This window comes from Sciurus vulgaris (genome assembly GCF_902686455.1).
Source record: "Sciurus vulgaris genome assembly, chromosome: 11".
NCBI lineage: Eukaryota > Metazoa > Chordata > Mammalia > Rodentia > Sciuridae > Sciurus > Sciurus vulgaris.
In genome coordinates, this window is record NC_136472.1 from 23,420,770 (window position 1) to 23,446,715 (window position 25,946).

Here is a 25,946-nt window from a genome sequence, read left to right on the forward strand (position 1 = left end):
TCCTTCAGTTTTTAGGCAGCTATCACGATCCAGCAGAGAAAGGAAACTGATGAACAGGTGTCCCCGTGAGGTGAAAAGGATGAACTTCAGTGTACAAACAGCTTAAAGACAGAAATTTCTGTTATTGATTGGACTTCCCACTTTTGCTCCATGTTTTTAAATAATACCTTTTAAAAACATTTATTCTAAGAATAAAAATAGGCTATAAATGTATGTTTTAATTTTGAAATTTTATTTGTGATAATAAAGTTACAACTTCATAAAGAAAGGCAAAATGATTATTGTACATCAGAACGTGATCCTCCCCTTTTGAGCAGTGAAGCTGGTCTTTGCCTTGTGTGCTGCTCGGGCCTATTCAGGAGTCTCAGGATTGTATATGTTTTCCTTTTTATATCTTCAGCCATCTTAGCAACTCTTAACAAATGCCATTTTATTTAGTGTTCCTTCTGTTTTTGTCAGAAAATGAATTCCTGGCAATTAATTAAATATTACTGAAATTTTGTAAGACCTTCTTTCCTCCACAATTCCAACCAACTTTGAGTAATCTCTTATATTAGATCAATTTGCTTCAGGTGACATTCAATTGTCACAAGCAAAGCATTTTACTTTTACCATGACAAAAACAAAACCCAATACTGCACCCATCTAGTTCAAGTGATATTTTCTGCATGCCACTTCAAGAGAAAACTTCTAATTTCACTTGTAGTAGAAACCTAGTGAAAACATATGAGTGTTCTTTAATTTTTTTTTCTTCATGAACATTCTCCTGTTTTTGCCGAGAAAGGCCATCATCTAACTGTAACTTTTCTGATCATAGCAGAGCATGAAGAAATGAAATAAATTATGAGTACAAAGCAAGTTCTATGTTATAGGCAGTCTTTAACACTTCACATGCCAATCCTCTACAAGATGGTAGGTGTTGTGCCATTATTATACCTCTGTGTTATATAAGATTATGTTGACCACTTTTTGCATGGTTAGTAATCAGATCTGCATCCAGAAGCTGAACATTCAAACAATGCACTGGTACCAATACATGGTACTAGAATTGGCCAGAAAGGTGCAATTGACTTAAGTATGAACAGAGTTAGGAGAGGAAGTGCCTTAGAACAAAACATGGAGTTTTCTTGGTGTCTTTTGAAAAGACTTTGGTCTTGGAAAATATGAGAATCTCAAGAATGCTGCTGGTTATAAGAGTAAAAGATGAGTGTTTTGGGATATATTGTTGTGTCCCAGATCTTTGAGAATATTCTCTGAGTATGAGAGTGTGGAAGTATGAATGCGGGTTACTTTTAAATTACTTTTGGAGGCTGAAACTGGTTTCATTGAATGCAGTCATCCATAATACTGGATGATAAGTATCATTAGTGTTCATCTGGGTTGCAAACTGATGCCTTGTCTACTCTGCTGCCAAATAGCAACGTTAATCACACAACCACCAGACTAAACAGAAGAGAGACAATATGTACAAAAAACCCTGTAATAAAAAGGACAGCAGAGATGAGTGCTACATACATCCAGAGAACAATAAACTTTTCTGAAATAGCAACCTACACATAAGCTTGCTAGGTAGAAGACAGATAGCCAAACTTTATGCATTTTAAAGGTTTCAAGGTAGCAATAACATCTTCAAGAAGCTGGGTGGTGAAATGCAAGGAAGTCTCTCAGTCTATTTCCTTTACTTCTCAGGATACTGCCCCATACTTTTTTTATGGCATTCTTCATCTCCATGTTTCTTAGTGTGTAAATCAGAGGATTGAGCATGGGGGCAATGATGGTGTAAAAGAGGGCAAATACTTTGTCTTCTGGTAAAGTAGTTGCTGGTCGAATATAAGTAAACAGTAAAGGAGCAAAAAACAGGACAACCACAGTGATATGTGAACTGCAGGTAGAGAGGGCTTTGCGTCGATTCTCTGCAGAGTAAGACCTGACAGTAGATAGGATCACAGCATAAGATATCAGCAGGACCACAAAAATCACCATGCCCATCAGTCCAGAATTGGCGATGACCAAGAAACCAATCTTGCTTGTGTCAGTGCAGGCCAGTTTGAGCAAAGGATACACATCACAGAAGTAGTGATCTATTTCATTGGGGCCACAGTAGGGTAAGAAGACAGCCAGGAGAAACTGACCAAAGGAATGCAGGAATCCACCAGCACAGGAGGCAGCGATCATGGCATCACACTTCTGCCTGCTCATGATGACTGTGTAGTGCAGGGGCTTGCAGATGGCCACATAGCGGTCATAGGCCATCCCCGTGAGGATGAAGACCTCGATGCCCCCAAAGAAGTGCATGGAAAAGAGCTGTGTCATGCATCCAGTATAGGAAATGGACTTCTTGGTCAATAGCGAGTCCATGATGAGCTTGGGGGTAACAGTGGAGGTGTAGCAAAGATCTGAGAGTGACAGGTAGCTCAGGAAGAAATACATGGGCTGGTTAATGAGCTGACTACAACTGATGGAGATCATGATTAGCAGGTTTCCACTCAAAATTGCAATGTAGCAAAGTAAAAACAGGAAAAAGCAGAGAATGCCTATTTCCTTTTTCTGAGAAAGTCCTAAAAGAATAAATTCTGTGATGTTATTCTCATATTCCATGATCCAGAGCAGGTTGTGGTCACCTGTAATTAGATGAATCATGATTATTCGTATACATTTAAATATGTTGATAGATCATATTGCCCTCTAGATAGAAGCAGGGTATGCTGGAAATGATTTAAAAATGAAGAAAATGGAAATTTCATTTTTATTTATGAAGAATTTCCTGCATTGCCTTTTCTCACTTTGTTGAAAATACTAATTATTACTAAAAATCTTAGATAGCTGAGATGAAGACTAGCATTGCCGAATAATGGAGAACATATAACAGTTTTATCCCCATGTATTATGAAACATAACTGGATATCAAATACCAATAGGATGATAGAATTGACACTTTTAGTGGGAAAAATCAGGTCAGAGATTTGCTCTCCTATTTGTTATTGAGAAAATATCTACAAAATGAAACATTGAGCTAAAATACTACAGAAATACAAATATTTGAAGTATCATATGTAGGTAATATTTTAAGTGAGAAACTCCCTTCTGTATATTCTATTTAAAAATATACATAGAAAATCAACAATTTGGGGTATTTGGGATCATGAGGAATATGTACATGACTTCTCTTGTGTTTAATTTACAAATTTGTTTAAACTTCTAGATCTACTTAATTTATAAGTAAAGAACTAACATTCAACTAAAACCATCATGAGAGAGGAATATTATCTTCATTTTCAAAGCATATTAGAATAATAATGTGTATTTGGCATTCAACTAGGTATTTGAAAACAATTATAGAAGTTTTACTTTGCATTTTAATCTTACCTGGTGTCTTACCCCCTCACACAAAAATTAACTTATTTTAATTGGTGTACATAAGTGGTCCAACTTTTCCTCATCAACCATCCTGACAGTGCTTACTCCTTTCAGCCCGTACATGACTAGTGGGGGAATCTTGGGCTGATTCTCTCCTGCTCCTTCCATTATTTTTACCTCCTCCTTATCACTGTCACAAACTAATGCAAGTTCAAGTGTGTTCATGTCTCTGTGGCTATAAAAAGGCTTAGGGTAAAGAACTTGCTTACTATTTGTAGAATTTCAAATGGGATCAATGGACTAAGGAAGAACTATTGAAAATCAATATGTTGATCATCCACTTAATCACATCAGTCATTAAGATGAGCTATATAAGACAAATGATCAGCACTAGTGTAATTACATTTTACTTTCAATACCATAACTCTTACCATTCAAATTTGTGTATATAAACGAAAAAAATCAATCCCTCCAGAGTATGAAAGTCACTATTAATTGTGAGAAAATTACTTTTTGGCATTCCTTATCCAGAATAATCAGGAGAGGGGCTCTTATAGTGTTCAAGTGAGACATTTCAATCAATTAACTATTGCACTGTAAGCTTTTAAAATCAACAAAAATTAATAACAAAAATGTAAAATAATTTAGTCGAGCTCTAACTTCTCCCCAAAGTTACATCCTTCTGGTTTAGTAAAAAATGACTGCAAGTTAAATTTTTCATTTCAGTGTAGTCTTTTTCTCATGTGTAATTTACTGATGAGTTTGATCAATTCACTTTTTTCTCAGGTCTTTGGCCTGACCTGTACGCCGATATTCTGCCTGACCTAATGGTTGTAGTTCTCTGATATTCTTTATCAAGTAATAGACAAAAGTGTGCTTTAAAACTCAGTGCAAATGTCATTAGGCTAATATCTTTCCAGGCCCAAACTGGAGAACAGATAAGCAAAAAATTATCCCCACAACTAAGGACTTTGATAATGCAGATTATTATTTTTGATATTTCAGACAAAACACAAAACTATTTACAAGTGATAATCACATATATGTATTCAACCCAGTTTATTAGAAAACAGAGAATGTTAGAAGGAGCTATCATTTAATATACTTACCAATCATATACAAACACCATATGTTGCATGAGTCCAAAACTTTAATCTGTGCTCTGTAATTACTTGGAAGTATTACATTCTCAATTTTCAGTTATTCTATAGAAAACTAAGAAGGCATAACAATTATATTCTAGAATAATTTCACATTTTCAGGCTTTTAAAACATATAATGTCATGTTATTATGAGCTATCCTTAAAAAACCTGGATTATTTGGGTAACAACACCAATCTTAATCTCATCTGACTGTATTACTTCCTAACTCCCTGTAGGAAGGGAACTACCTTTTGTGTTTCAATTAAATGATAAATAAATGTTAAGTGTTAAAGTAGATCTTTTGTAAAGAAAATATGGCATATGTGCATAATGGAGTTTTACTCAGTTACAAAGAAAAATGAAATTATGGCATTGCCAGTGAGTAGATGAAATGGAAGACCATCATGGTAAGTGAAATGAGTCAGACTCAGAAAGTCAAGGGTTGGATGTTTTCTCTCATATGCAGAAGTGAGAGCAAAGTAAGGGGGAGGAAAAGCAGGGAAGCACCATGAAAATGGAACAGAGATCAGAGGAATGGAGAGCAGGGTTGAGGGGCAGGGGGAGGGACAGTAAAGAGGAGGAACATGGAATGAGGTGGACCAAACTGTGCTGTGTGCATTTGAGAACCCCACCTTTATGTGGTCCTATAAAGTAACAATTCATGAAAAGGATAAATAGATTAAGGTAAGGCCAGGAGAGGAGGAGGAATGGGAGGGGGGAAGGGGAGGCAGGAGGGAGGTATTGGGGACTGAAATGAAACAAATTATATTCCATGCATGAGTGATTATGTCAAAACGAATGACAGTATTATGTGTAACTCTAATGTGCTAATTTAAAAAAATAAATGCAGTAGGAGTTAATTTTTTTTTTTAAAGTAGGCCTTTAAGAATGTCCTTGGGCCTCACCTTGCCTGTTATTCTGACATGTGTAAGGAGGGGTCCAGCAGCTGGCAGTATGGTTGTTACCTTTATTTCCAATGCATCAGAATAAATTTACAGCTATGGCCGCATGTTGTTTCCCTATTTATCACTGATGCTAAAGTCTTCTCATCCTAACCACAAGACAAAGAGACCTTTCTCCAGAAGTAGCCAACTCCTGGGCTCTGCCTGCCTTTGGATCTTCCTACCACACCACCTGAAACTCCCCAAGCAATATTACCTTTGTACTGTTCAAGTTCTTGGAAATCGACATAGCCACAATGGTTTAAATCTTGACATCTTTCCTTGGCTTTCCTTATGACTCTGCTATAGTGGGACTGCACATTTCATTTTGCCGTTTCTAACCAGGACACATTTAATCTTACCAACTCTCCTACAATTTCCAAATATTTCACTGACAATAGCACACCCCATGATATAACATATACCTGAGAACTCTGTGTTCCTTGGTACTTAAGACTGACTTCTTTACTTTATATTGTTTACTTTTTGTTGCTTACCAGATGCTATAACTTAATTCTTTAAGGGAATCATAACTTGGTCAGTGTCATCTTTATTGCCTTAACCTTTAACCGTAGACATAAGAGAAAAAAATAAAACAAGATTTCATGACTCATTTCTGTGTTGAATCTTGACTTAAAACAATTTCAGACAAATTACATAAACTTTCTGAAACTCACATTTTTGTCTATTAAGTAACAAAAACAAAAATAGCTTATCGGTTTGCATAAACTCTAATTAATCATTACCTAATTTTTTTGGGAGGGCAGGTATTATGCTAAGTGAACAAAATCCGAAATTACTGAGGTTTCACTGAAATTTTCATGTAGTACAATCCTTATCTGGTCTCCCAAAATAAGACTGTAAATACATGATTGTCAGGTATTGCAGAGCTATATTGTCATTTAAAATGGTCTTGATTTCTAACAATATCCTCTGTGTTAGGAACAGGGCCACTCGAAACTGATACTGCAACCTTCTGCCTTTCCTAGTCTTTTGACTTAGGGTGGCAGCCACACTCTGGAATGTAGTCTCACATGTTAAAACCCAGGTGACTCTCCCTGAAGCCCTACTGGCTTGCTCTCTTGGTGGTGCCCAAATGTGCAGAACAGAGCTGAGGGCATCTGATTCTTCACTCCATCACCCATCCTGGAGGAATATTCATGTCATCTTTTCTATTTTCCTATTTTTGACAGCTCAGGTTTAGCTGAATTGCAACAGAAAAAGTGGTGTTCATATGTTTATGCAAATAGGAAATGCCTACAGCAAATAGGACACATTCAGAAGACTGATATATTCTTCATTTCCATAACATTTTCTCCAGTCTTCACCAAAATGTAAATCATGACTTTCTTCTTGTAATGTCCCCTTGACTCCCTTGAAGTCATGAAAAAATATCATTGCTCTGTTTGAATTCTTAAATAATATTGAAGGATAAATGATCATATATTGATTGTATAAAAATGTAGTTACAGAAATGCTTTATATCACCAAATAGATGGAGCAAATTATCCATAATTTTTTGTACATTGTCTAAAAGTGTTTCAGTAAATATTTGTCACAATTAATCATAGTTATTATTTTAATAATAAATTATAAAACTTTAATTCTTACTGCCCTACAGAAAATGACTGTGTGGGTTACATAAATAAAACTTAACCTTTACCTGTTTCACTAGGTACTTGATTTAAATCTAAGGTGCATGTAATGATCCACAGTTAAACTCAGAAACAAGCAATAAATTCAATGAATACATGTTACTAAACTCCACTATTCAAATAATTCTGAGGAATCCTAAAGGTAGAACTTACCTGAATTCTAAGGCAAAGTGGTTCCATTTGTTTCTAAAGCAACTTCAAGAGCATTATGGTAACATTCAACAAGGGAAGAAGTTGATATCTTCATCATCCACCTGAGCAGCTATTCTTCGCCTCTCTTCAGATAGCACTTTTATAGTACCTTTGTCATAGACTCTGGGGAAAATGAAAAGAACAGTGTGTGGCTTCTGTTTGAGTTCCAAACAGCTTTACCTTGGAGACATTCAGCCTGTAAAAATTTATTGCAGTCTCTATGATCTGAAAATCCACATTGGGATCATTTGACCAAGGCAAGGGTGACCATTTCTATAAAAAGACTTTGTTCAAAGTCTAAAACTACTTCTATCAATCAATCACCCCCTCCATGTAGGAAATTAAGATAAGATCAGCTTTCCTTTGCTGTGTTGGGGGCTGTGCCATGTTGGCGACGCCGGGATGGCGCCTGATCACATCGGCAGCAAGAAGGTTAATTGACATAAGCACACTCAGGTGATTTTCTTGTCCACGCACACAATGTATGCGCATGTGTTCATGAGCACTAACTGCCTGCTCAGAGCGTCTCACCTAATCTTTGCGTAAGAGGCGTGGCCCTGCTCTCCACGTCCTGGAGGTGACATAAGCGTAGGTGGAGCGAGACACACACACAGCAGCCATTAGAAGCAGCCAAAGGGAAAAACACAGACAGCAGCCATTAGCAGAAAAGCAGTAGCAGAAGACACGCCACAGCAGCCATTAGTAGAAAAGGCAGAAGAAAGAACACAGCAGCAAGTAGGAGCAGCGGCGGAAGGCAGATCGCGGAATGGAGAAAAGCCTGTCCTTCTTTCAAAATCTCTCTTAAGCAAAGTCTCTCTCTCTGATAAGCAAAGTCTCTCTCTCTGATAAGCAAAGTCTCTCTCTCCTCTCAAAGCAAGTAAACCTCATTTCCTCTATCCTCTATAAGTAAATAAGCAAGAAAGCAGTGCACTAAAGAGAAAGATAGAAGTGCCTCAGTTTCCACTCCACCACCCATAAGACCCGTGCAAGTTGTTGCTGCAGGCGGTGACAAATATCCATGGATTTTGGAACCGCAAAGAGCCAGCAACATTGCTGTGGATGTAGTTTAGGGGTAAAACTGATGACCTGGAAAGAAAAGACCTAATGCCCACCCCTTCACAAAGGAGAAAAATAGAATAGGCGACAATGAGTTGCTAAAATCCAGAGAAGAAATGATAGCACTGTCTCAACTGTAATTCATGAAGGATGTTGACTCCTTGGCATGGATCTCTTATTATCTAATAAAACTGTTTTTAAAAGTTATCACTGTACACTAATGGGGTGCATCATTTCGTCTCCATGGCTGTACATGATGTAGACTCATACCATTCGTGCAATCATACATGTACATAGGCAATGATGTCTGTCTTATCCCCCCATCTTTCACACCCCCACTCCATCTCATTTCCATCTACACAATGCAAAGTTCCTTCATTCTTCTTTCACTCCCCAACCCCCCACCTTCATTATATGTCATTCTTCACTTATCAGGAAAAACATTTGGCCTTTGATTTTTTGGGATTGATTTATTTCACTTAGCAGAATATTCTCCAATTCCATCCATTTATTTGCAGTCTGTAAAATATTTAAAAATAAATAATTAAAAAAAGTTATCACCTTCTACTGCCTTCCTTTTCTCATGTCCTTGGCTGCTCATTTTTCTGCCAACATTTCATATAAAGCCTCTATCATAAACCTCATACTTATAATGAAAGATAGCTCTAAGGTTTTTTTGTTTCCCTGCTTCTTTATATTTAAATGAAGTCTTCTTTTTAAATGACAAATAAATTTGTTCGTATTTATGATGTAATGTGACACGTCAGCACATGTATACATTATGTAATGTTTATATCAAAGCAAATATATCTGTATCCTCAAACATGTATATTTTTATGGTGAACATTCAAATAATTCTTCTAGCTTTTTGAAATACACCATGCATTATTAGAAAGTATAATCATCTGCTGTGCAACTGCAGGTCAGAACTTCTTTCTCTGAACTGATTAATCTCTCCCTCCCCCTTCCTTTTCTCCATACTCGGGTAAAATGTCATTCTTCTCTTAACTTACACCACATCAACTTTTTAGACTTCACCTAGACTGAGATCATGTGGTAATTGCCACACCATGCTTGGCTTATTTCACTTAATGTATGATCTTTAGTTCTGTCCAAGTTGTTGCAAATGCCAGACTTTCATTCTTTCTGTGGTTAAGTCATTTGTTTTATTTCCCTTTTTCTCATGATATATTCCTCAGCAATGGAGTCTAAAAGTATTTTCTTCTAATTCCATTGACCACATGCCTAAAATTTGTTCTTTCTTCATTTCCGGTTATATAGTATACATATTAATGGCACAAATTGCTTTTACAATATTAAACAATCATCACTACTAATCACCACTAAGTATTTGAACAGTTTTTCATCACTCCAATGGAAGCTCTGTAACTATTTAATAACTGCCCATTTATTCTACTGCTAGGAACATGTGATCTGTTCCCTATTACTATCTAAAAGGAATCATACAATATTTGTTTCTTTGTTTTATTAATAATAGTTGGCATTGTAATTTCCTTTTTCCTTTTTCTAATTTATTGGTTCATTTTAGTTATACATGACAGTAGAATCCATTTTCACATAATTATAAAAATATGGAATATATCTTGTTGTAATTCAGTTCCAATACCTCTCCTTCCACTCCCTCTCCCCATTCTTTCCTCCCTTCCCTCAAATGATCTTTCTGCCATTTACGCATAGTTATTTTTTACGTTAACTTCTTTGTACATGATGGTGAGATTCACTGTGCTGTATTCATATATGTACATAGAGAAGTTATATAAGATTCATTCCACTGCCTTTCCTTTTCTCATCTTCCTTTATTCTCCTTTGTTGAATCTACTGAATTTCTGCTTTTTTTACATTGCCCCATTTTGGGTTATCTTCCCCATATCAGAGAGAACATCTGACCTTTGTTTTTTGGGGGGATTGGCTTATTCATTTATATGATAATTTCTAGTTCCATCCATTTACCCACAAATGCCATAATTTCATTCTTCTTCTTACAGTTGAGTAATTCATTGTCAAAGACCACAAAGATTTAGCCCTGTATTTTTTTTTCTACGATTTTTTGTAACTTTTTAGATATTTTAGGTTGTGTACTCTTTTTAGTTCATTATTTTGCATGGTGTCATGTAGGGATCTACCATCAGTCTTTTTTGCTTCGGGAAATTTAATTGCTCAGCATTATTTTTTGAAGAGAGTATTGTTTCTTCATTGAATAGACTTCCGACACTCTCCAAAAATTAATTGAATAAAAGAGAGAGAGAGAGAGAGAGAGAGAGAGAGAGAGTGTTTGTTTGTGGTGTGTTTTTACCTGGGCTTTAAAATCTATTTCATTGTCTATACATCTAACCTAAGTCAGGTCACATTTATGCATTTAATCATGAGATTTTGTTGTAAGGTTTAACTTTCATGCCTACAAGTCCTTCAACTTTCTTTTCTATTTGTTTCTGTTTACAATTTAAATACATTGAAGTCTAAAGGAATTATAAAGCTGCAATCATTTACTGCTCCCCTGTCCTTTTGTTGTAGCCAGCCATTTCTCCCCCTCCCATCTTATAACCCAGATCAGTAGCCTGAAAACATCCTAGCCAACCATTGGCCTGCTTATCAGCCCGTGAACTTCCTTGTCAGCAATTGGCCTGATTTTCCTTAACCAGTGAAATTCCACTACTTAAGAGAAGCTCCCCTGCCGTTCTCTCTTTCTCTCTCTCCCAGCCCTGAGAGTGGACACTGTGGTCATCCGCCAAATAAAATCTCTGGTGTGAGTTCCTGTGTCCAGAGTGGTTTTCTGAGTGCAGTCATTGGCCCGCCACAAAGATGAGGGCACCCCAGGGTGCTTGCTCCCCTGGATTCAAGGTTCTGAGCTGCCTTGGGACCCAAACTGAGCTGCATTTTTCTTACAGCAATTATTTGACTTTGACAAGAAAAAATTAAATAGGTACATTCAGGGGTTGTGGCAGGCGTTTAACCATCAGCTTTAAGGGTCAGAGGAAGCATTGATTCTAGTGTGCACCAATTTCTATCATGTGAACACCAGGGCCACAAGAATGTGGAGCTGAAAAGAAATGGTACAATTGATGGAGCAAATGCCCCAGCCCACTACTGGAGCTGTTTCACCTGCTTTTCTTTTTACAGAGTCAAAGTTTAACTAAAAGCAGTACAAAATTCAAAATTTAACTTACCACAAATGTATGTTGGTTACTCTTTTCACTATTTATATTCAATTTTAAAGCCAAAGTCCATGTACGATTTAAATTTCAGTTTGTTTTTCTACTTACTACTGTGTCGAAATTGATAAAATTATGTATTTATGTATATATACAAATGCTGAAATTCAAGGAACAGATTTATTTTTGTGGACCAGAAACATAAAGGGAAAAAAAAGCAAAACAAAACAAAATATCTTCCAAACAGAAGAATAACAATAACAAAATCAACTTTTCCTGAGAGTGTCCGTGTTTCTGTTACTAAAGCAGGCCTTGCTATACGCAGTTCTTAAATTTTCCTATGTCCTTAAAATATTGGAAAAGGGTTATGAAGTTTCAGCTGAATATTTCAAACTTTTCAAATTAGTACATTGGAAAAAAATATTTGATTCTTTATTCAAATGATGGTGTGGCTCTGCCACCTAGTGGATATTCTGTTTTTACCACTTGAAAGTTAAAAAAAAAAATCCTCAGCTACTCTTATAAGTGTATTTTGTACTAGCACTAGAGTATATGAAAACAAATTTTACCAATTGCCATAATGTTTTGCTAAGTATTAGATGGCAAATAGGAGTCAACTTGATAGTATTTGTGGATATTAAAACCAATTTTTGATTTTCATTAGGTCAAACTAAAATAAACTTGAAAGAAAAAAGTTCCTTTTTTTTTTTTTTTCACTTGAAACAAGAAAGAATAATAATAACTGGGACTTGGGACATCTAAGTTTGATTTGTTAATTTCTAATATAATTAGTTATGTTTCCCTGAAAAACTATTCAAATGTTCAAATGTTGTTTTTCTCATTTGCAATACTTAAAAAAAATTATTATGTTCAGACATGATGTCTAATTACATAGCCTAAAAGTAAAAAGCAGATTTGCAAAATGTGAACTATCAAATGAAAACAGTATATGATTTCTGTATCTATGTAAATATGTATATGTAGTTTTAGTGTGTATAAATCTCCATATGTTTCTGGCTTTCTTTATTTCTGTATATCTGTAGCTATCATCTACCTATCTATCCATCCATCAATTATCTATCTGTATTTAAATTATTGCTTTTCTTTACACTTTCTCTTTCAAATGTGGAGCAATGGAGGACTGTCTTAAAAATTGCTCTTAGGTACCAGTATTACACTATTGCAGATTTCAGTTCTTTACTGACATTGAGTAAGAGGGAGCCTTTAATGACTGGACCACTCACACATTGACACTACAAAATTCCCAACTAAATCCAGGAATACTACACTCATTACATATTTTTAAAATTGAAGTAAAATTTGTGCACATATTTTGTACAGATTTTTAAGACTTCACTTCCTTTGGTAGTGATATTCATAGGATGTTTTATATGCTTTACCTTCATATCAGGTACATCTGATCTGCAGTTGTTTCATTTCCTTCTCAGAAATAGGTGTTTTAAAACTTAAAATATACTGTGAAATTTAAAATCCTAATGGGATATCATTACTAACCTGCCAATTGATTAGCGATATCTTCTTAGGATTTTAGTTTGAATTTCTATGATGAGCAATAATTCTGAGCATGTTTTCAGTCATCACTGGCCACTCATGTAGTCTTAGCTTTGTAAAAATCTCCCATTTTAAGAATTTATCACATTTTTAAACTGCCAGTATTAACTTTTGTTTTTCTTTAAAATTCCCAGAAATAAAAATTGACCCCTTTAAACACTTTTGAATGAATGAATCGGGAGCAATAAATGCACTCATATTGCTGCACAACCATAACCACCCTCTCTAGAACTTTTCCAACATCAAAAACTGGGAATCTCTACCCATTAAAAATGACAGAGTTATGCTCCATTTATGTATGATATATCAAAATGTATAAATGCATTCTACTGTCATATACAACAAATTAGAACAAATTTTAAAAATTAAAAAAATCTTCACCTCCCTCCCACCATTCACCAGTAAAAGTATTCTAGTTTTTCTCTATATTATTTTGACTTTTCTTTTTTTGCATTTTTATTAGTTGGTTTTATTTATGCATTATATTAGGGTTAATTTTGATGCTATTTACACATACATGGGACATGACTTGCTGTAATAGAGTCCCCAGGACCTCTCCTTTTCCTGTCCTCCTTCTCTGCACCTGTTTTCTTTCCTCTACTCTATTTATCTTTCTTCTATTATTTTGTAGTGTTTTTAAATTAGTATCTTGTTTTGATTTGCATTTCCCTAATTGCTAGAGATGTTGAACATTTTTTCATATACTTGATGTTCATTTTTATTTCTTCTTTTGAGAAACGTCTGTTTAATTCTTTGGCCCATTCATTAATTGGGTTTTACTATTTGTTGTTAATGTTTTAATTAAACATTTAATGTTTTAATGTTAATGAGTTCTTTATATATTCTGGAAATTTACAGGATTCCTGAGAAGTAGGTAGCACAGACCTCCCATTCTGTAAGCTCTCTTTGAGCCTGCCATTGTTTCCTCTGCTGTGCAGAACTTTTTAATCTGATATTGTCCCAATCATTGATTCTTGGTTTTATTTTTTACACTGAATGGGTCTTGTTAATGAAATTGCTGCCGATGAAAACATGTTGGAGTGTTGAGCATAATTTTCTTCTAGCAGTTACAAAGTTTCTGGTCTAATTTCTTGGTCTTTATTCCACTTTGAGCTGACTTTTGTGCATGGCGAGAGATAGAAATCTAGTTTCATTCTTCTACATATAGATACGTATATATATATATATGTATACAGTTTCCCCCATCATTTGTTTAAGTCTTTCTTTTCTCCAACATATGTTTCTGGCAGTTTTGTCAATTATCAGATGACTGTGTATGAGCAGGCTTGTCTCTGTGTCTTCTACTTGATTCCATGGGTCTTCATGTCTGCTTTGGTGCCAATACCATGATGTACTATAACTCTATAGAATAATTTGAGGTCTAGTGTGGTGATGTTTCCAGTATAACTCTTCTTTTATTTCCTTTTTTTTATTATTTAAACAAATGGGATACATGTTATTTCTCTATTTCTACATGGAGTCAAGGCATACTATTTGTGTAATCATAAATTTACATAGGGCAATGTTGTTTGATTGATTCTGTTATTTTTTTCCCTTTCATCCCACCCCTCTCACCCCTCTTTTCCCTCTATACAATCCTTCCTTCATCCATTCTTACCACCCTCCTTATCCCTAACCCTAAACCTAATCCTAACCCTAACGCTAACCCCTCCTACCCCCCATTATATGTCCACATCCGCTTATCAGTGAGAACATTCATCCTTTAGTTTTTTTGAGATTGGCTTATCTCACTTAGCATGATATTCTCCAATTTCATCCATTTGCCTGCAAATGCCATAATTTTATCATTCTTCATGGCACAGTAATATTCCATTGTATATATATGCCACAGTTTCTTTATCCGTTCATCAACTGAAGGGCATATAGGTTGGTTCCACAATCTGGCTATGGTGAATTGAGCAGCTATGAACATTGATGTGGCTGTATCTCTGTAGTATAGTGATTTTAAGTCCTTTGGGTATAGGCCAAGGAGTGGGATAGCTGGGTCAAATAGTGGTTCCATTCCAAGCTTTCTAAGGAATCTCCATATTGCTTTCCAGAGTGGCTGCAATAATTTGCAAACCCACCAGCAATGTATGAGTGTACCTTTTTACCCACATCCTCGCCAACAACTGTTGTTGCTTGTGTTCTTGATAATCGCCATTCTAATTGGGGTGAGATGAAATCTTAGGGTAGTTTTGATTTGCATTTCTCTTATTACTAGAGATGTTGAACATTTTTTCATATATCTGTTGATTGCTGTACATCTTCTGTGAAGTGTCTGTTCATTTCCTTAGCCCATTTGTTGATTGGATTATTTGTACTATTGGTGTAGAGCTTTTTGAGTTCTTTATAGATTCTGGAAATTAGCGCTCTATCTGAAGTATGAGTGGCAAAGATATTCTCCCACTCTGCAGGCTCTCTTTTCTCATTACTGATAGCTTCCTTTGCTGAGAGAAAGCTTTTTAGTTTGAATCTATCCCAGTTGTTGATTCTTGTTTTTATTTCTTGTGCTATGGGAGTCCTGTTAAGGAAGTCTGATCCTAAGCCAACAAGTTGAAGGTTTGGACCTACTTTTTCTTCTATAAGATGCAGGGTCTCTAGTCTGATTTCAAAGTTCTTGATCCATTTTGAGTTGAGTTTTGTGCAGGGTGACAGATAGGATTTAATTTCATTCTGTTGCGTATGGTTTTCCAGTTTTCCCAGCACCATTTGTTGAAGAGGCTATCTTTTCTCCATTACATATTTTTGGCACCTTTGTCTAGTATAAGAAAATTGCATTTATTTGGGTTTGTGTCCATGTGCTCTATTCTGTACCATTGATCTACCTGTCTATTTTGGTACCAATACCATGCCATTTTTGTTAGTATTGCTTTGTAATAGAGTTGAAGATCTGGTATTGCGATACCCCCTGCTTTGCTCTTTCTACTGAGGATTGCTTTAGCTATTCTGTTTTTTTTATTCTTCCAAATGAATTTCATGATTGCTTGCTCTATTTCTGTAAGGTACATCATTGGGATTTTAATTGAAATTGCATTTAATCTGTATAGCACTTTAGGTAGTATGGGCATTTTGACAATATTAATTCTTCCTATCCAAGAACATGGGAGATCTTTCCATCTTCTAAGGTTTTCTTTAATTTCTTTCTTTAGTGTTCTGTAGTTCTCACTGTAGAGGTCTTTCACCTCTTTTGTGAGATTGATTCCCAAGTATTTTATTTTTTTTGATGCTATTGTGAATGGGGTAGTTTTCCTAATTTCTCTTTCTGAAGATTCATCACTCGAGTATAAAAATGCTTTGGATTTATGAGCATTGATCGTGTAACCTGCTACTTTACTGAATTCACTTATGAGTTCTGAGAGATTTCTGGTGGAATTTCCAGGTTCCTCTAAATATATAGTCATGTCATCAGCAAACAGGGATAGTTTGAGTTCCTCTTTTCTAATTCGTATCCCTTTAATTTCTTTGGTTTGTCTAATTGCTCTGGCTAGAGTCTCAAGGACAATGTTGAATAGAAGTGGTAAAAGAGGGCATCCCTGCCTTGTTCCAGTTTTTAGGGGGAATGCTTTCAGTTTTTCACCATTTAGAATGATAATGGCCATGGGCTTAGCGTAGATGTCCTTTACAATGTTAAGGAATGTTCCCACTACCCCAATTTTTTCTAGTGTTTTGAGCATGAAGGGATGCTGTATTTTATCAAATGCTTTTTCTGCATCTATTGAAATAATCATGTGATTCTTAACTTTATGTCTGTTGATATGGTGAATGACATTTATTGATTTCCTGATGTTGAACAAACCTTGCATCCCTGGGATAAAACCCACTTGATCGTGGTGCACTATCTTTTTGATATATTTTTGTATGTTATTTGCTAAAATTCTGTTGAGAATTTTTGCATCGATGTTCATTAAGGATATTGGTCTGAAATTTACTTTTCTCGATGTGTCTCTGTCTGGTTTAGGTATCAGGGTGATATTGGCTTCATAGCATGCTTTTGGGAGGGTTCCCTCCTCTTCTATTTCATGGAATACTTTGAGAAGTATTGGAATGAGCTCTTCTTTAAAGGTTTTGTAGAACTCTGCTGAGAACCCATCTGGTCCTGGACTTTGCTTGTTGGTAGGCTTTTGATGACCTCTTTTATTTCATTGCTTGAAATTGATTTATTTAACTTGTGTATGTCCTCCTCATTCAGTTTAGATAATTCATATGTCTCTAGAAACTTGTTGATGTCTTCGAGGTTTTCTGTTTTGTTGGAGTATAGATTTTCAAAATAGCTTCTAACTATGTTTTGTATTTCACTCGTGTCTGTTGTGATATTTCCTTCTTTATTCTGAATTTTAGTAATTTGAGTTTTCTCCCTCTTTCTCTTTGTTAGTGTGGCTAAGGGTTTATCAATTTTGTTTATTTTTTCAAAGAACCAACTATTTATTTTGTTAATTTTTCCTATTGTTTCTTTTGTTTCAATTTCATTGATTTCGGCTCTGATTTTAACTATTTCCTGACTTCTACTACTTTTGGTGTTGGTCTGCTCTTCTTTTTCTAGGGCTTTGAGCTGTAGTGTTAAGTCATTTATTTGTTGATTTCTACTTCTTTTGTTGAATGCGCCCCATGAAATAAATCTTCCCCTAAGTACTGCTTTCATAGTGTCCCAGAGATTTTGATATGATGTGTCTTTGTTCTCGTTTATCTAAGAATTTTTTTATTTCCCTCCTGATGTCTTCTGTTATCCATTCATCATATAATAGTGTATTATTTAATCCCCAGGTATTGGAGAAGTTTCTGTTTTTTATTCTGTCATTTATTTCTAATTTCAATCCATCATGATCTGATAGAGTACAAGGTAGTATCTCTATCTTCTTGTATTTGCTAACAGTAGCTTTGTGGCATAAAACATGGTCTATTTTAGAGAAGGATCCATGTGTTGCTGAGAAGAAAGTGTATTCATTCTTTGTTGGATGGTATATTCTATATATGTCGGTTAAGTCTAAATTGTTGATTGTGTTATTGAGAACTATGGTTTCTTTATTCAATTTTTGTTTGGAAGATCTATCCAGCGGTGAGAGAGGTGTGTTAAAATCGCCTAGTATTATTGTATTGTGGCTATTTAATTTCTGCAATTGAGAAGGATTTGTTTGAGGTACATGGATGAACCAATGTTCGGGGCATAGATATTTGATTGTTATGTCTTGCCGATTTATGCTTCCCTTAAGCAGTATGTAATGTCCTTCTTTATCCCTTCTGACTAGTTTTGGCTTGAAGTCCACATTATCTGAAATGAGGATGGATACTCCAGCTTTTTTGCTGTGTCCATGTGCATGGTATGTTTTTCCCATCCTTTCACCTTTAGTCTATGGGTATCTCTTTCTATGAGATGAGTCTCTTGTAGGCAGCATATTGTAGGATTTTTCTTTTTAATCCAATCTGCCAGTCTATGTCTTTTGATTGATGAGTTCAGGCCATTAACATTCAGGGTTATTATTGTGATATGATTTTTATTCCCAGTCATTTGACTCATTTTTGTTTTTTGACATGATTTGGTTTCCCTTTATTTGGCTATTCCTTTAGGCTAGTTCCTCCTGTTGCTGATTTGCATCGTTGTTTTTCATCTCTTCCTCATGGAATATTTTGCTGAGAATGTTCTGTAATGCCAGCTTTCTTTTTGTAAGTTCGTTTAGCTTTTTATATCATGGAAGGATCTTATTTCATCATCAAATCTGAAAGTAAGTTTTGCTGGGTATAACATTCTTGGTTGGCATCTGTTTTCTTTCAGGGTTTGGTAAATGCTGTTCCAGGTCCTTCTAGCTCTTAGGGTCTGGATTGAAAAATCTGCTAATATTCTTATTGGTTTCCCCCTGAATGTAATTTGATTCTTTTCTCTCGCGGTCTTTAAAATTCTTTCTTTATTTTTTATGTTAGGTATTTTCATAATAATGTGCCTTGGTGTGGGTCTGTTGTAATTTTGTATATTTGGAGTTCTATAAGCCTCTTGTAGTTGGTTTTCCTTTTCATTCTTCAGATTTGGGAAATTTTGTGATATTATTTCATTGAATAGATTGTTCATTCCTTTTGTTTGTTTCTCTAAGCTTTCCTCAATCCCAATAATTCTTAAATTTGGCCTTTTCATGATATCCCATAATTCTTGTAGATTCTGTTCATGATTTCTTACCATCTTCTCCATTTGGTCAACTTTGTTTTCAAGATTAAATATTTTGTCTTCAGTGTCTGAGGTTCTATCTTCCAGGTGTTCTATCCTATTGGTTATGCTTCCTTCTTTTTTTTTTTTTTAACTTTTGGGATTAATTTTTATTTGGGCTTCTCACAGTGGTTAGAGCCACTCTGTCTTCAGAACAATCACAGCACAGGAAATGCGGCACTGAGACTGCCCAGAAAAATCTGACCAGCTGAATCTTATTGCTTAAAATACACATATTCACAATAACTGACAAATGGTGATGTGCCTCACACAGGAATGTGTTAGCATTTGCAAATCTTCTGACTGTAGCACCAAACCCTCCACCAACCCTTTCCTTCTCATTAATCTGGAAAACCAGACTCAACTAAGTCCCTCCCTCTCTGAGCAGGAAGCCTCCAGCAGCTGTGGCCAGACTGTGGCTCACTAGTTAAGCCCAGCTTGGCCTCTGCGATTCTTCTCAGGCCTTCAGGGTAAGATGTTTCAGTGAAGCCAATAGTCAATACTCAGACCAGCTCCCGGCTGGGGAAAGAAACTTGAGAGGGTCAGATTCATCCACTTGATCAGTTAAATAAAGAAGGGTCATTTTGGTAAAACTTGTTCTCCTTGGAGACACTTCAGTGAGTTATTGGAGATTTTGAAAGAAGGTAGAAGGTAGGTATCTGAGAGCTGCTGTGCTCTGGCTCCCCTTTGGCCACATGCCAGATTGCCTGTGTCCACTGAACTCAAAAGGAAGGACACTGGCAGACACCACAGTGCCTCCTGGTGATCCTGGGCAGGCTGATGTCTGGACCACAGCAAGTCCAAGCTTGTCACTGAAGAATCAATCAAACTTCTGTCTGGAATTCCACTTTTGCCTTCTGTCCCTCTGGGGGCTGAGACCAAAGGCAAGGAGTAGCAGAGGGAGGCAAACATGTCTACAGCACGTTTCCATTGACAGGGAACAGAACACAGGCCTCTGAGCGTCCACGGAGCAATGTGCAAATTGCAGTGATGAGCAGAGAGGAACCTCTACCTTGAGCGCAGGATCTCAGGCAACATGGGGCCGCCTTCGACAATGCTGCCAAATACACTCGAGTACACAGTCAGACATTTGTTCGATAAACAGTAAATGCATAAAATAAATTACCTTGAGAGGGCCATGTTTGCTTCTGACATGTGGTTAACGTGAGCAGGATGGCTGCCATTCAAAGTATCTTCACAGGAACACAGGGCATGGGGCTCACACACAACAGACACACACACTCTGCAGGTCATTCAAAGTCATCGTGTACAGACTTAACTTTGTTCAACATGGATTTTGGTTTTGTGGAATCCAAATAGACACTCATTCACCTCACAGCCTTGGATTTGTCTGTTTATATATATATATATATATATTTTTTTTTTCCTTTTTTACTATAACATCAATGCCTAGTCTGTCTATCATCATTAAAAAGTGGGAAAGAACCAAACTCATCATGTGAACAGGGATGGATGGGGAATGTTAGTTGCAACTCATTGCTTTCTCCTTTCAGAGTTGTCCTATCAAAGCTCAACTGGTTTTCCAAAACCAGACAACAGTAATAAGGATCCTGTGGTCCTTTTGGAGGGTGCCTCCACCATCCCACCTGGGCCAGAGACTCCTTACATAGGTTGCAGAAAAGTGAGTCACCCCACCCCAATGGGCTAGGGACAGGGACAGAGCATAAGAACCACAGATAACCAAAGGATTTCTTCTAAGTGGTCAGTTTAAAACAATCAAACACACAACAACAACAACAACAAAAGACTTATTCAGAATCAAAGAGAAAATACTGTGTGAGAGCCAGGCTACGGAGCTGCCTTTCCCAGGACCCACAGCTTCCTCAGACCATCTGTTCATAGAGTGCAAGGAGATACCAAGTCCTGCAGACCATGTGCTCAGGATGGACGAGGACACTGGTCAAGTGTGGGCACAGACCAAGGGCAGAGATGCAGGAAGCTGCACTTATCTCCACTCCCAGATTTAGGGCCTCTTGCTCAGAGCTAACCCACCCCAAGCCCACACACAAATATCACCTTCTGGCTCAACTGCAGCCATGCTCTTGGAAGGCCAACCTGGGAAAGAGCACAAACTTCCCTTGTCCAGAAGAGAATTCTTGCAAGTCCAGTGGTAAGGTTCTTGTTTCTAGCTGGCTTTTGTTGTTTGTTTTTAAAAAGAAAAACCAAAGAGAAGGCAGTCTACACTTCCACACCTGAGCCTGCTGGGAAGGAAGGGGCCCCTCCAGGATGCACAGTGGTACATTGTTCTTGTCACCTGGAATTTGATAGATCAACAAGCCTCCTACCAACCTGTCCATCAGCTCTCATCCTCCCACAGAATTAGCTCAATCCTGGCTGTACAGTCACTGGCAGCCACACCTGACAAACCCCAGGCCTCTGTGGGCTTCCTTCTTCACCCAGGGCCAAGATGGGTTGCCTCTCCTGGACTGCGACACAACAAAGTTCTCTGAAACTAAAACCAGAGCATAAATCCAATACATCACCAAGAATCATCTCAGGGCACAGTCCCGGTCCCCTTCTTTGGGGGCTTTTAAAACACATCTCTCTGACCAAAGCAGGTAGGTGAGACATGACTTGAAAAGTGGGAAGAAGGGGATGGGGTGGGGATGAGGAATGAGTCATGGAACCAACTTCTCAGCCCTCCACAACACTGTGCTTTTGCGGGAGAGAGGCATCCGCACCCCAAACTGTACTTGGAGATTTATGAAAAAGCAGGAGAGGAGGAGGAAAAAAAAGGGGCTGTACCACTTCCTCTGAAAGTCACTTAATGCTTCTCTTGTGGGTCTCCCTTACCCTGGTTGCTCTGCCAAGTTCCTGGGTGCAGGCAGGGCCTACTCTAGCTGGGGGAGCTGCTGCTCTGGGAGTTTGGTGAGTCCTGCTCATTGATGGTGTTGAGCAGCAGGCACGCACGCGGGTGGCCGCGACAAGTGGGCATGTCCAGGCTCTTGAGCCTGCTCCTCAGGGGGCTGGCAGAGCCCTTCCTCCTCGTCACCAGGAGACCTCACATGGCAGCTGTCACAGAAGTCCAGGGGCCCATCCAGAGCATCATCGATGAGCGTGTTGAACTCCTTAAGGTCATCGTCATGGTGGCCCCGGTTGCACACACACACCTCAATGCCCGAGTCACCTGTGAATCGGCGATGTCTGCCAGGCGTCTTGTCTTTGCTATCAGGGAGTACACTGCCGTGTTCAGAGCTGGAATCTTTCAGTAGCTCCTCCTTACATTCTGAATCCTTGTCCAGGAAGGCCCCTGGGTCTAGCTCCCCGAGACTGGCCACCGAGCCACTGGGCTCCATTCCAGGGGCTTTTGTGGCTGCTTGGTCAGCTGGCACGTCAAAGGGCTCAGGATCAGTAATGCTTGGGGGTCTTGTGCTGCTTCTGCTGGGCCCAGACAAGGGGCTTCTCTGCATCCCCTGCAAGCCCCTGGTGGAATCGGCACCCAGAGGGCTGCCACCTGCAGGGCCACGCTGAGGAGGCAGCTGCTGCTGCTGCTGTAGCTGGAAGGCACTGTATGGTGGGGGAGGAGTTGGAGGTCGGTTCATCACTTCCTCATAGGGAGGTAGTAAATAGTTTGGCAAAAACCTGAAATAAAATGGCAGCGCTGAGTAATTGTGGGCTTCCCGGTAGGCAATCAGGTTGATTTCATGTTGCCGCTGCTGGGCCTGAAGGCGGTGCTTGGCTCAGCGGTGGTGGCAGACACAGCAGCAGCTCAGGATGATGATGATGGTCCACACCAGCCAGAACCACCAGAGTTCATAGTAGTAGTTGAAGCACTGAGACTGTCCACAGCAGTGTCCTGTGTCACAGATGTAACTTTGATTGTTGGTACCCACACGGGCTTCCTTATCCTGATATGGATGAACACGGCACACCACCTCCGGCTCTCCCTGCTGTCTCAAAGAGCCCTCATTCGCCTGGCACCATGCCTCTGCCACCTTCCTGCCACCAAAACCATCACAGGTGTCCCTCAGCTAAACGCGACGCCCCCTTAGCTCCTGTCCACGCTAGGCGTGGTGCCCCTCACGGGGCCCCTCAACTCTTGACAATTACACTCCTTCAGATCCCTCCACCCAGGATTCGACGACCTTCAGGCCCCTAGTCTGGCCAGGACGCCCCCTCCCCCTTACCTGCGGGGGTTCAGCCCTGACTGACAGGAGGGCTGGGCAGTGCCTGGAGGAGCAGGAGCGCCATACCACCCAGGAGCCTTCTCTCCATCCCCCTCCTGCTCCTGGTCCTCCGCCCAGGCGCCGCCACCTCCCTCCTCCTCCCTCTCTTCTTCTGGTTAATGCTTCTATGGAATTTTTAACTTGGTTTATTGTTTCCTTCATTTTAAGGATTTCTGTTTGTTTGTTTTTTTCAGTATCTCTAACTCTTTATTGAAATGATCTCTTGTTTTCCATATTTGCTCTTTTAACTGTTGATTGGTGTGATCATTTAATGCCTACATTTGCTCTTTCATCTCCTCCTTCAATGCCTGCATTTGCTCTTTCGTCTCCTCGTTTGCTTCCCTGATTGTTTTAATTATGTACATTCTGGACTCCCTTTCTGAAATTTCTTCTGCTGTGCTGTCATTGGGTTTTATTGATATAGTATCTAGGTTTGTTTGGGACATTTTCTTCCCTTGTTTTCTCATATTGGTCAGATTCCAATGGGACTCTGATATATTGCAGATTTCCTCTATTGGTTTATAATGTCCCTGTAGATTTCCAGTGTATCACCTCCCAGCCTTCAGTAGCCTGAAGTCTTGGAGTAACTTGATAATGCAGTGCTTCCGAAGAAAGCTACCCCTAGCCCACTACTGGTTCCGGGGCTTGGAGCTGGCTCTGTGTGGAAAGGCTCTCACTGGGGGGCCTGCTCCGAGAAGCTTGCCGTGTTGGAGAAACCTACCGCCCGAGTGTGCAGGGCTGCCTGGGGAAGAATCTAGCTGCCTGGCCTATTCTGATAAGCCACCCCTATCTGGGCCTGCCGCCCAGGCCAAGCTTCCCCTGGTGGGGGAGACTCACCCCATGGCTCTATTTTAGTCCAAGTCTCTCAATGCCTCCCCTTCTTGAATACTGGGTTCTGGAGCGACTGGAGATGCAGTCACCCTCTAGTCTGCCATCTTGGATCACCCTGTGGAAAGAGCCTGAGGCTGGAGGGGGCAGGACCACCTGGAGAAGTCTCTGGCTGCTCTGCTCTGTTCTCAGAGGCTGCTTGCAGTCAGAGCTCTCCGCTGGCTCGGGGACTTGTGGCTGGCTCTGTGTAGAAAGGCTCTCACTGGACGGTCTGCTCCAAGAAGCTAGCCTTGAAAGGCGCCTCCCGCCTGGAGGGAGCCGAGCTGTTTGTGGAAGTCCCTGGCTACCCTGTCCTGGTCCCTGAAGCTACCTATGGGCCGGAGCTCGCTGCGCTGGCTCAGGGACTTGGAGCTGGTTCTGTCTCCAGTATCACTTCTTGATTGGGATTGTTCTGACTATTCTGTCTCTTATTCTTCCAAATAAATTTTAGATTTTTTTTTTTCAATTCTCTGAAGACTTTCATGGTATTTTGATGGGAATTGCATTGAATCTATGTATTACTTTTGGAAATATGACCATTTTTTAATCTCTTTTATTTGTTCTTTTTAGATATACATGACAGGAGAGTATATCTTGACATATACATATATGGAGTACACCTAATTCTAGTTAGGATCCCATTCTTGTGGTTGAACATGATGTGAAGTTACACTGGTAGTATATTCAAATATGAACAAAGGAAAGGTAGGTTCAAAGTAGGACTATTTTGACAGGACTCGTTATGTCTATACAAGAATATGGCAGTCTCCATCTTCCAAGGTCTACTTCAATTTCTATTTTCATATTTTATTTCTTCTATCTGTATTATATTTTCTCACTTTCTTTTTTCTGATTTTTGTCAATATGAATTTTACTCTCAAAAGTATCATATATGTGGATTCATGCAATATCTACCTTTTGTGTCTTATTTCAAGTTAGCCTGATATTTTCATGGCTCATCTATATTGACTTCTGTTGATGGACATTTGGGTTTTTTCCACCTTCGGCTATTGCAAATATTGCAGCTAAGAAAATCAGGTACTAAATCTGTAAGAGAATCAGCTTTTAATTAATTTGGCATTTATTGGAAGTGGAATAACTACATCATATGGTATTTCCATATTTAGTTATTTGATGATCCATCACACATATTTCCATAGAGGCTTCAATATTTTATATTCACATGAGTAATTCAGGGACTGATTTCTTCACATCCTTTCTAACATTTGTTATTTTCCATTTTTCTTTCCTTCCTCCATTTTTCTTTTTTTTTCCTATTGTTGTGATGTCATATCCAAGAAATCATTAATACATACTACGTCATGAAATTTTTCTTCTAAGATTTTTTCTACATTTTCAGTTTTAGGTCTTTTTAAGTCCTTGATACATTTTAAGTATTTTTTTTAACATGATGCAAGTCTCAAATTTATTTGCATAAAGATACCTGGCTTCCTAAATATTATTCATTTAAAAGATTATCTTGTTAACATTAAATGATCTTTGGCCATTTTCTGATATATATATTAACTATATATATATATGTTTATATCTCAAATTTATATTCTATTACATTATTCTATGGATCATGTATCTGTTTTTATTCCAGTACCTCA

At 38.3% G+C, this 25,946-nt stretch overlaps 1 protein-coding gene and 1 pseudogene across 3 annotated transcripts; both read right to left on the minus strand.

Moving 5' to 3' along the window:
- Nucleotides 1–714: 714 nt before the first annotated feature.
- LOC306638894 (olfactory receptor 4P4-like) lies at nucleotides 715–7,494 on the minus strand. 2 transcript variants are annotated; one of them, XM_079102343.1, is made up of 3 exons: nucleotides 7,250–7,494; nucleotides 4,467–4,572; nucleotides 715–2,621 (listed from the first exon to the last, which is right to left on the minus strand). In XM_079102343.1, exons 2-3 carry the CDS (start codon nucleotides 4,471–4,473, stop codon nucleotides 1,630–1,632), a joined length of 999 nt encoding a protein of 332 aa, XP_078958469.1. In that variant the 5' UTR covers nucleotides 4,474–4,572; nucleotides 7,250–7,494; the 3' UTR covers nucleotides 715–1,629. The 2 variants fall into 2 exon arrangements, with proteins under 2 accessions (XP_078958469.1, XP_078958470.1); XM_079102344.1 differs by lacking the exon at nucleotides 4,467–4,572.
- Nucleotides 7,495–21,029: 13,535 nt separating this feature from the next.
- Nucleotides 21,030–23,570, minus strand: LOC306638886 (WW domain binding protein 1-like; annotated as a pseudogene). The gene is made up of 2 exons (XR_013766802.1): nucleotides 23,428–23,570; nucleotides 21,030–23,148 (listed from the first exon to the last, which is right to left on the minus strand). The product of XR_013766802.1 is annotated as a WW domain binding protein 1-like (transcript).
- Between the last annotated feature and the right edge of the window lie 2,376 nt (nucleotides 23,571–25,946).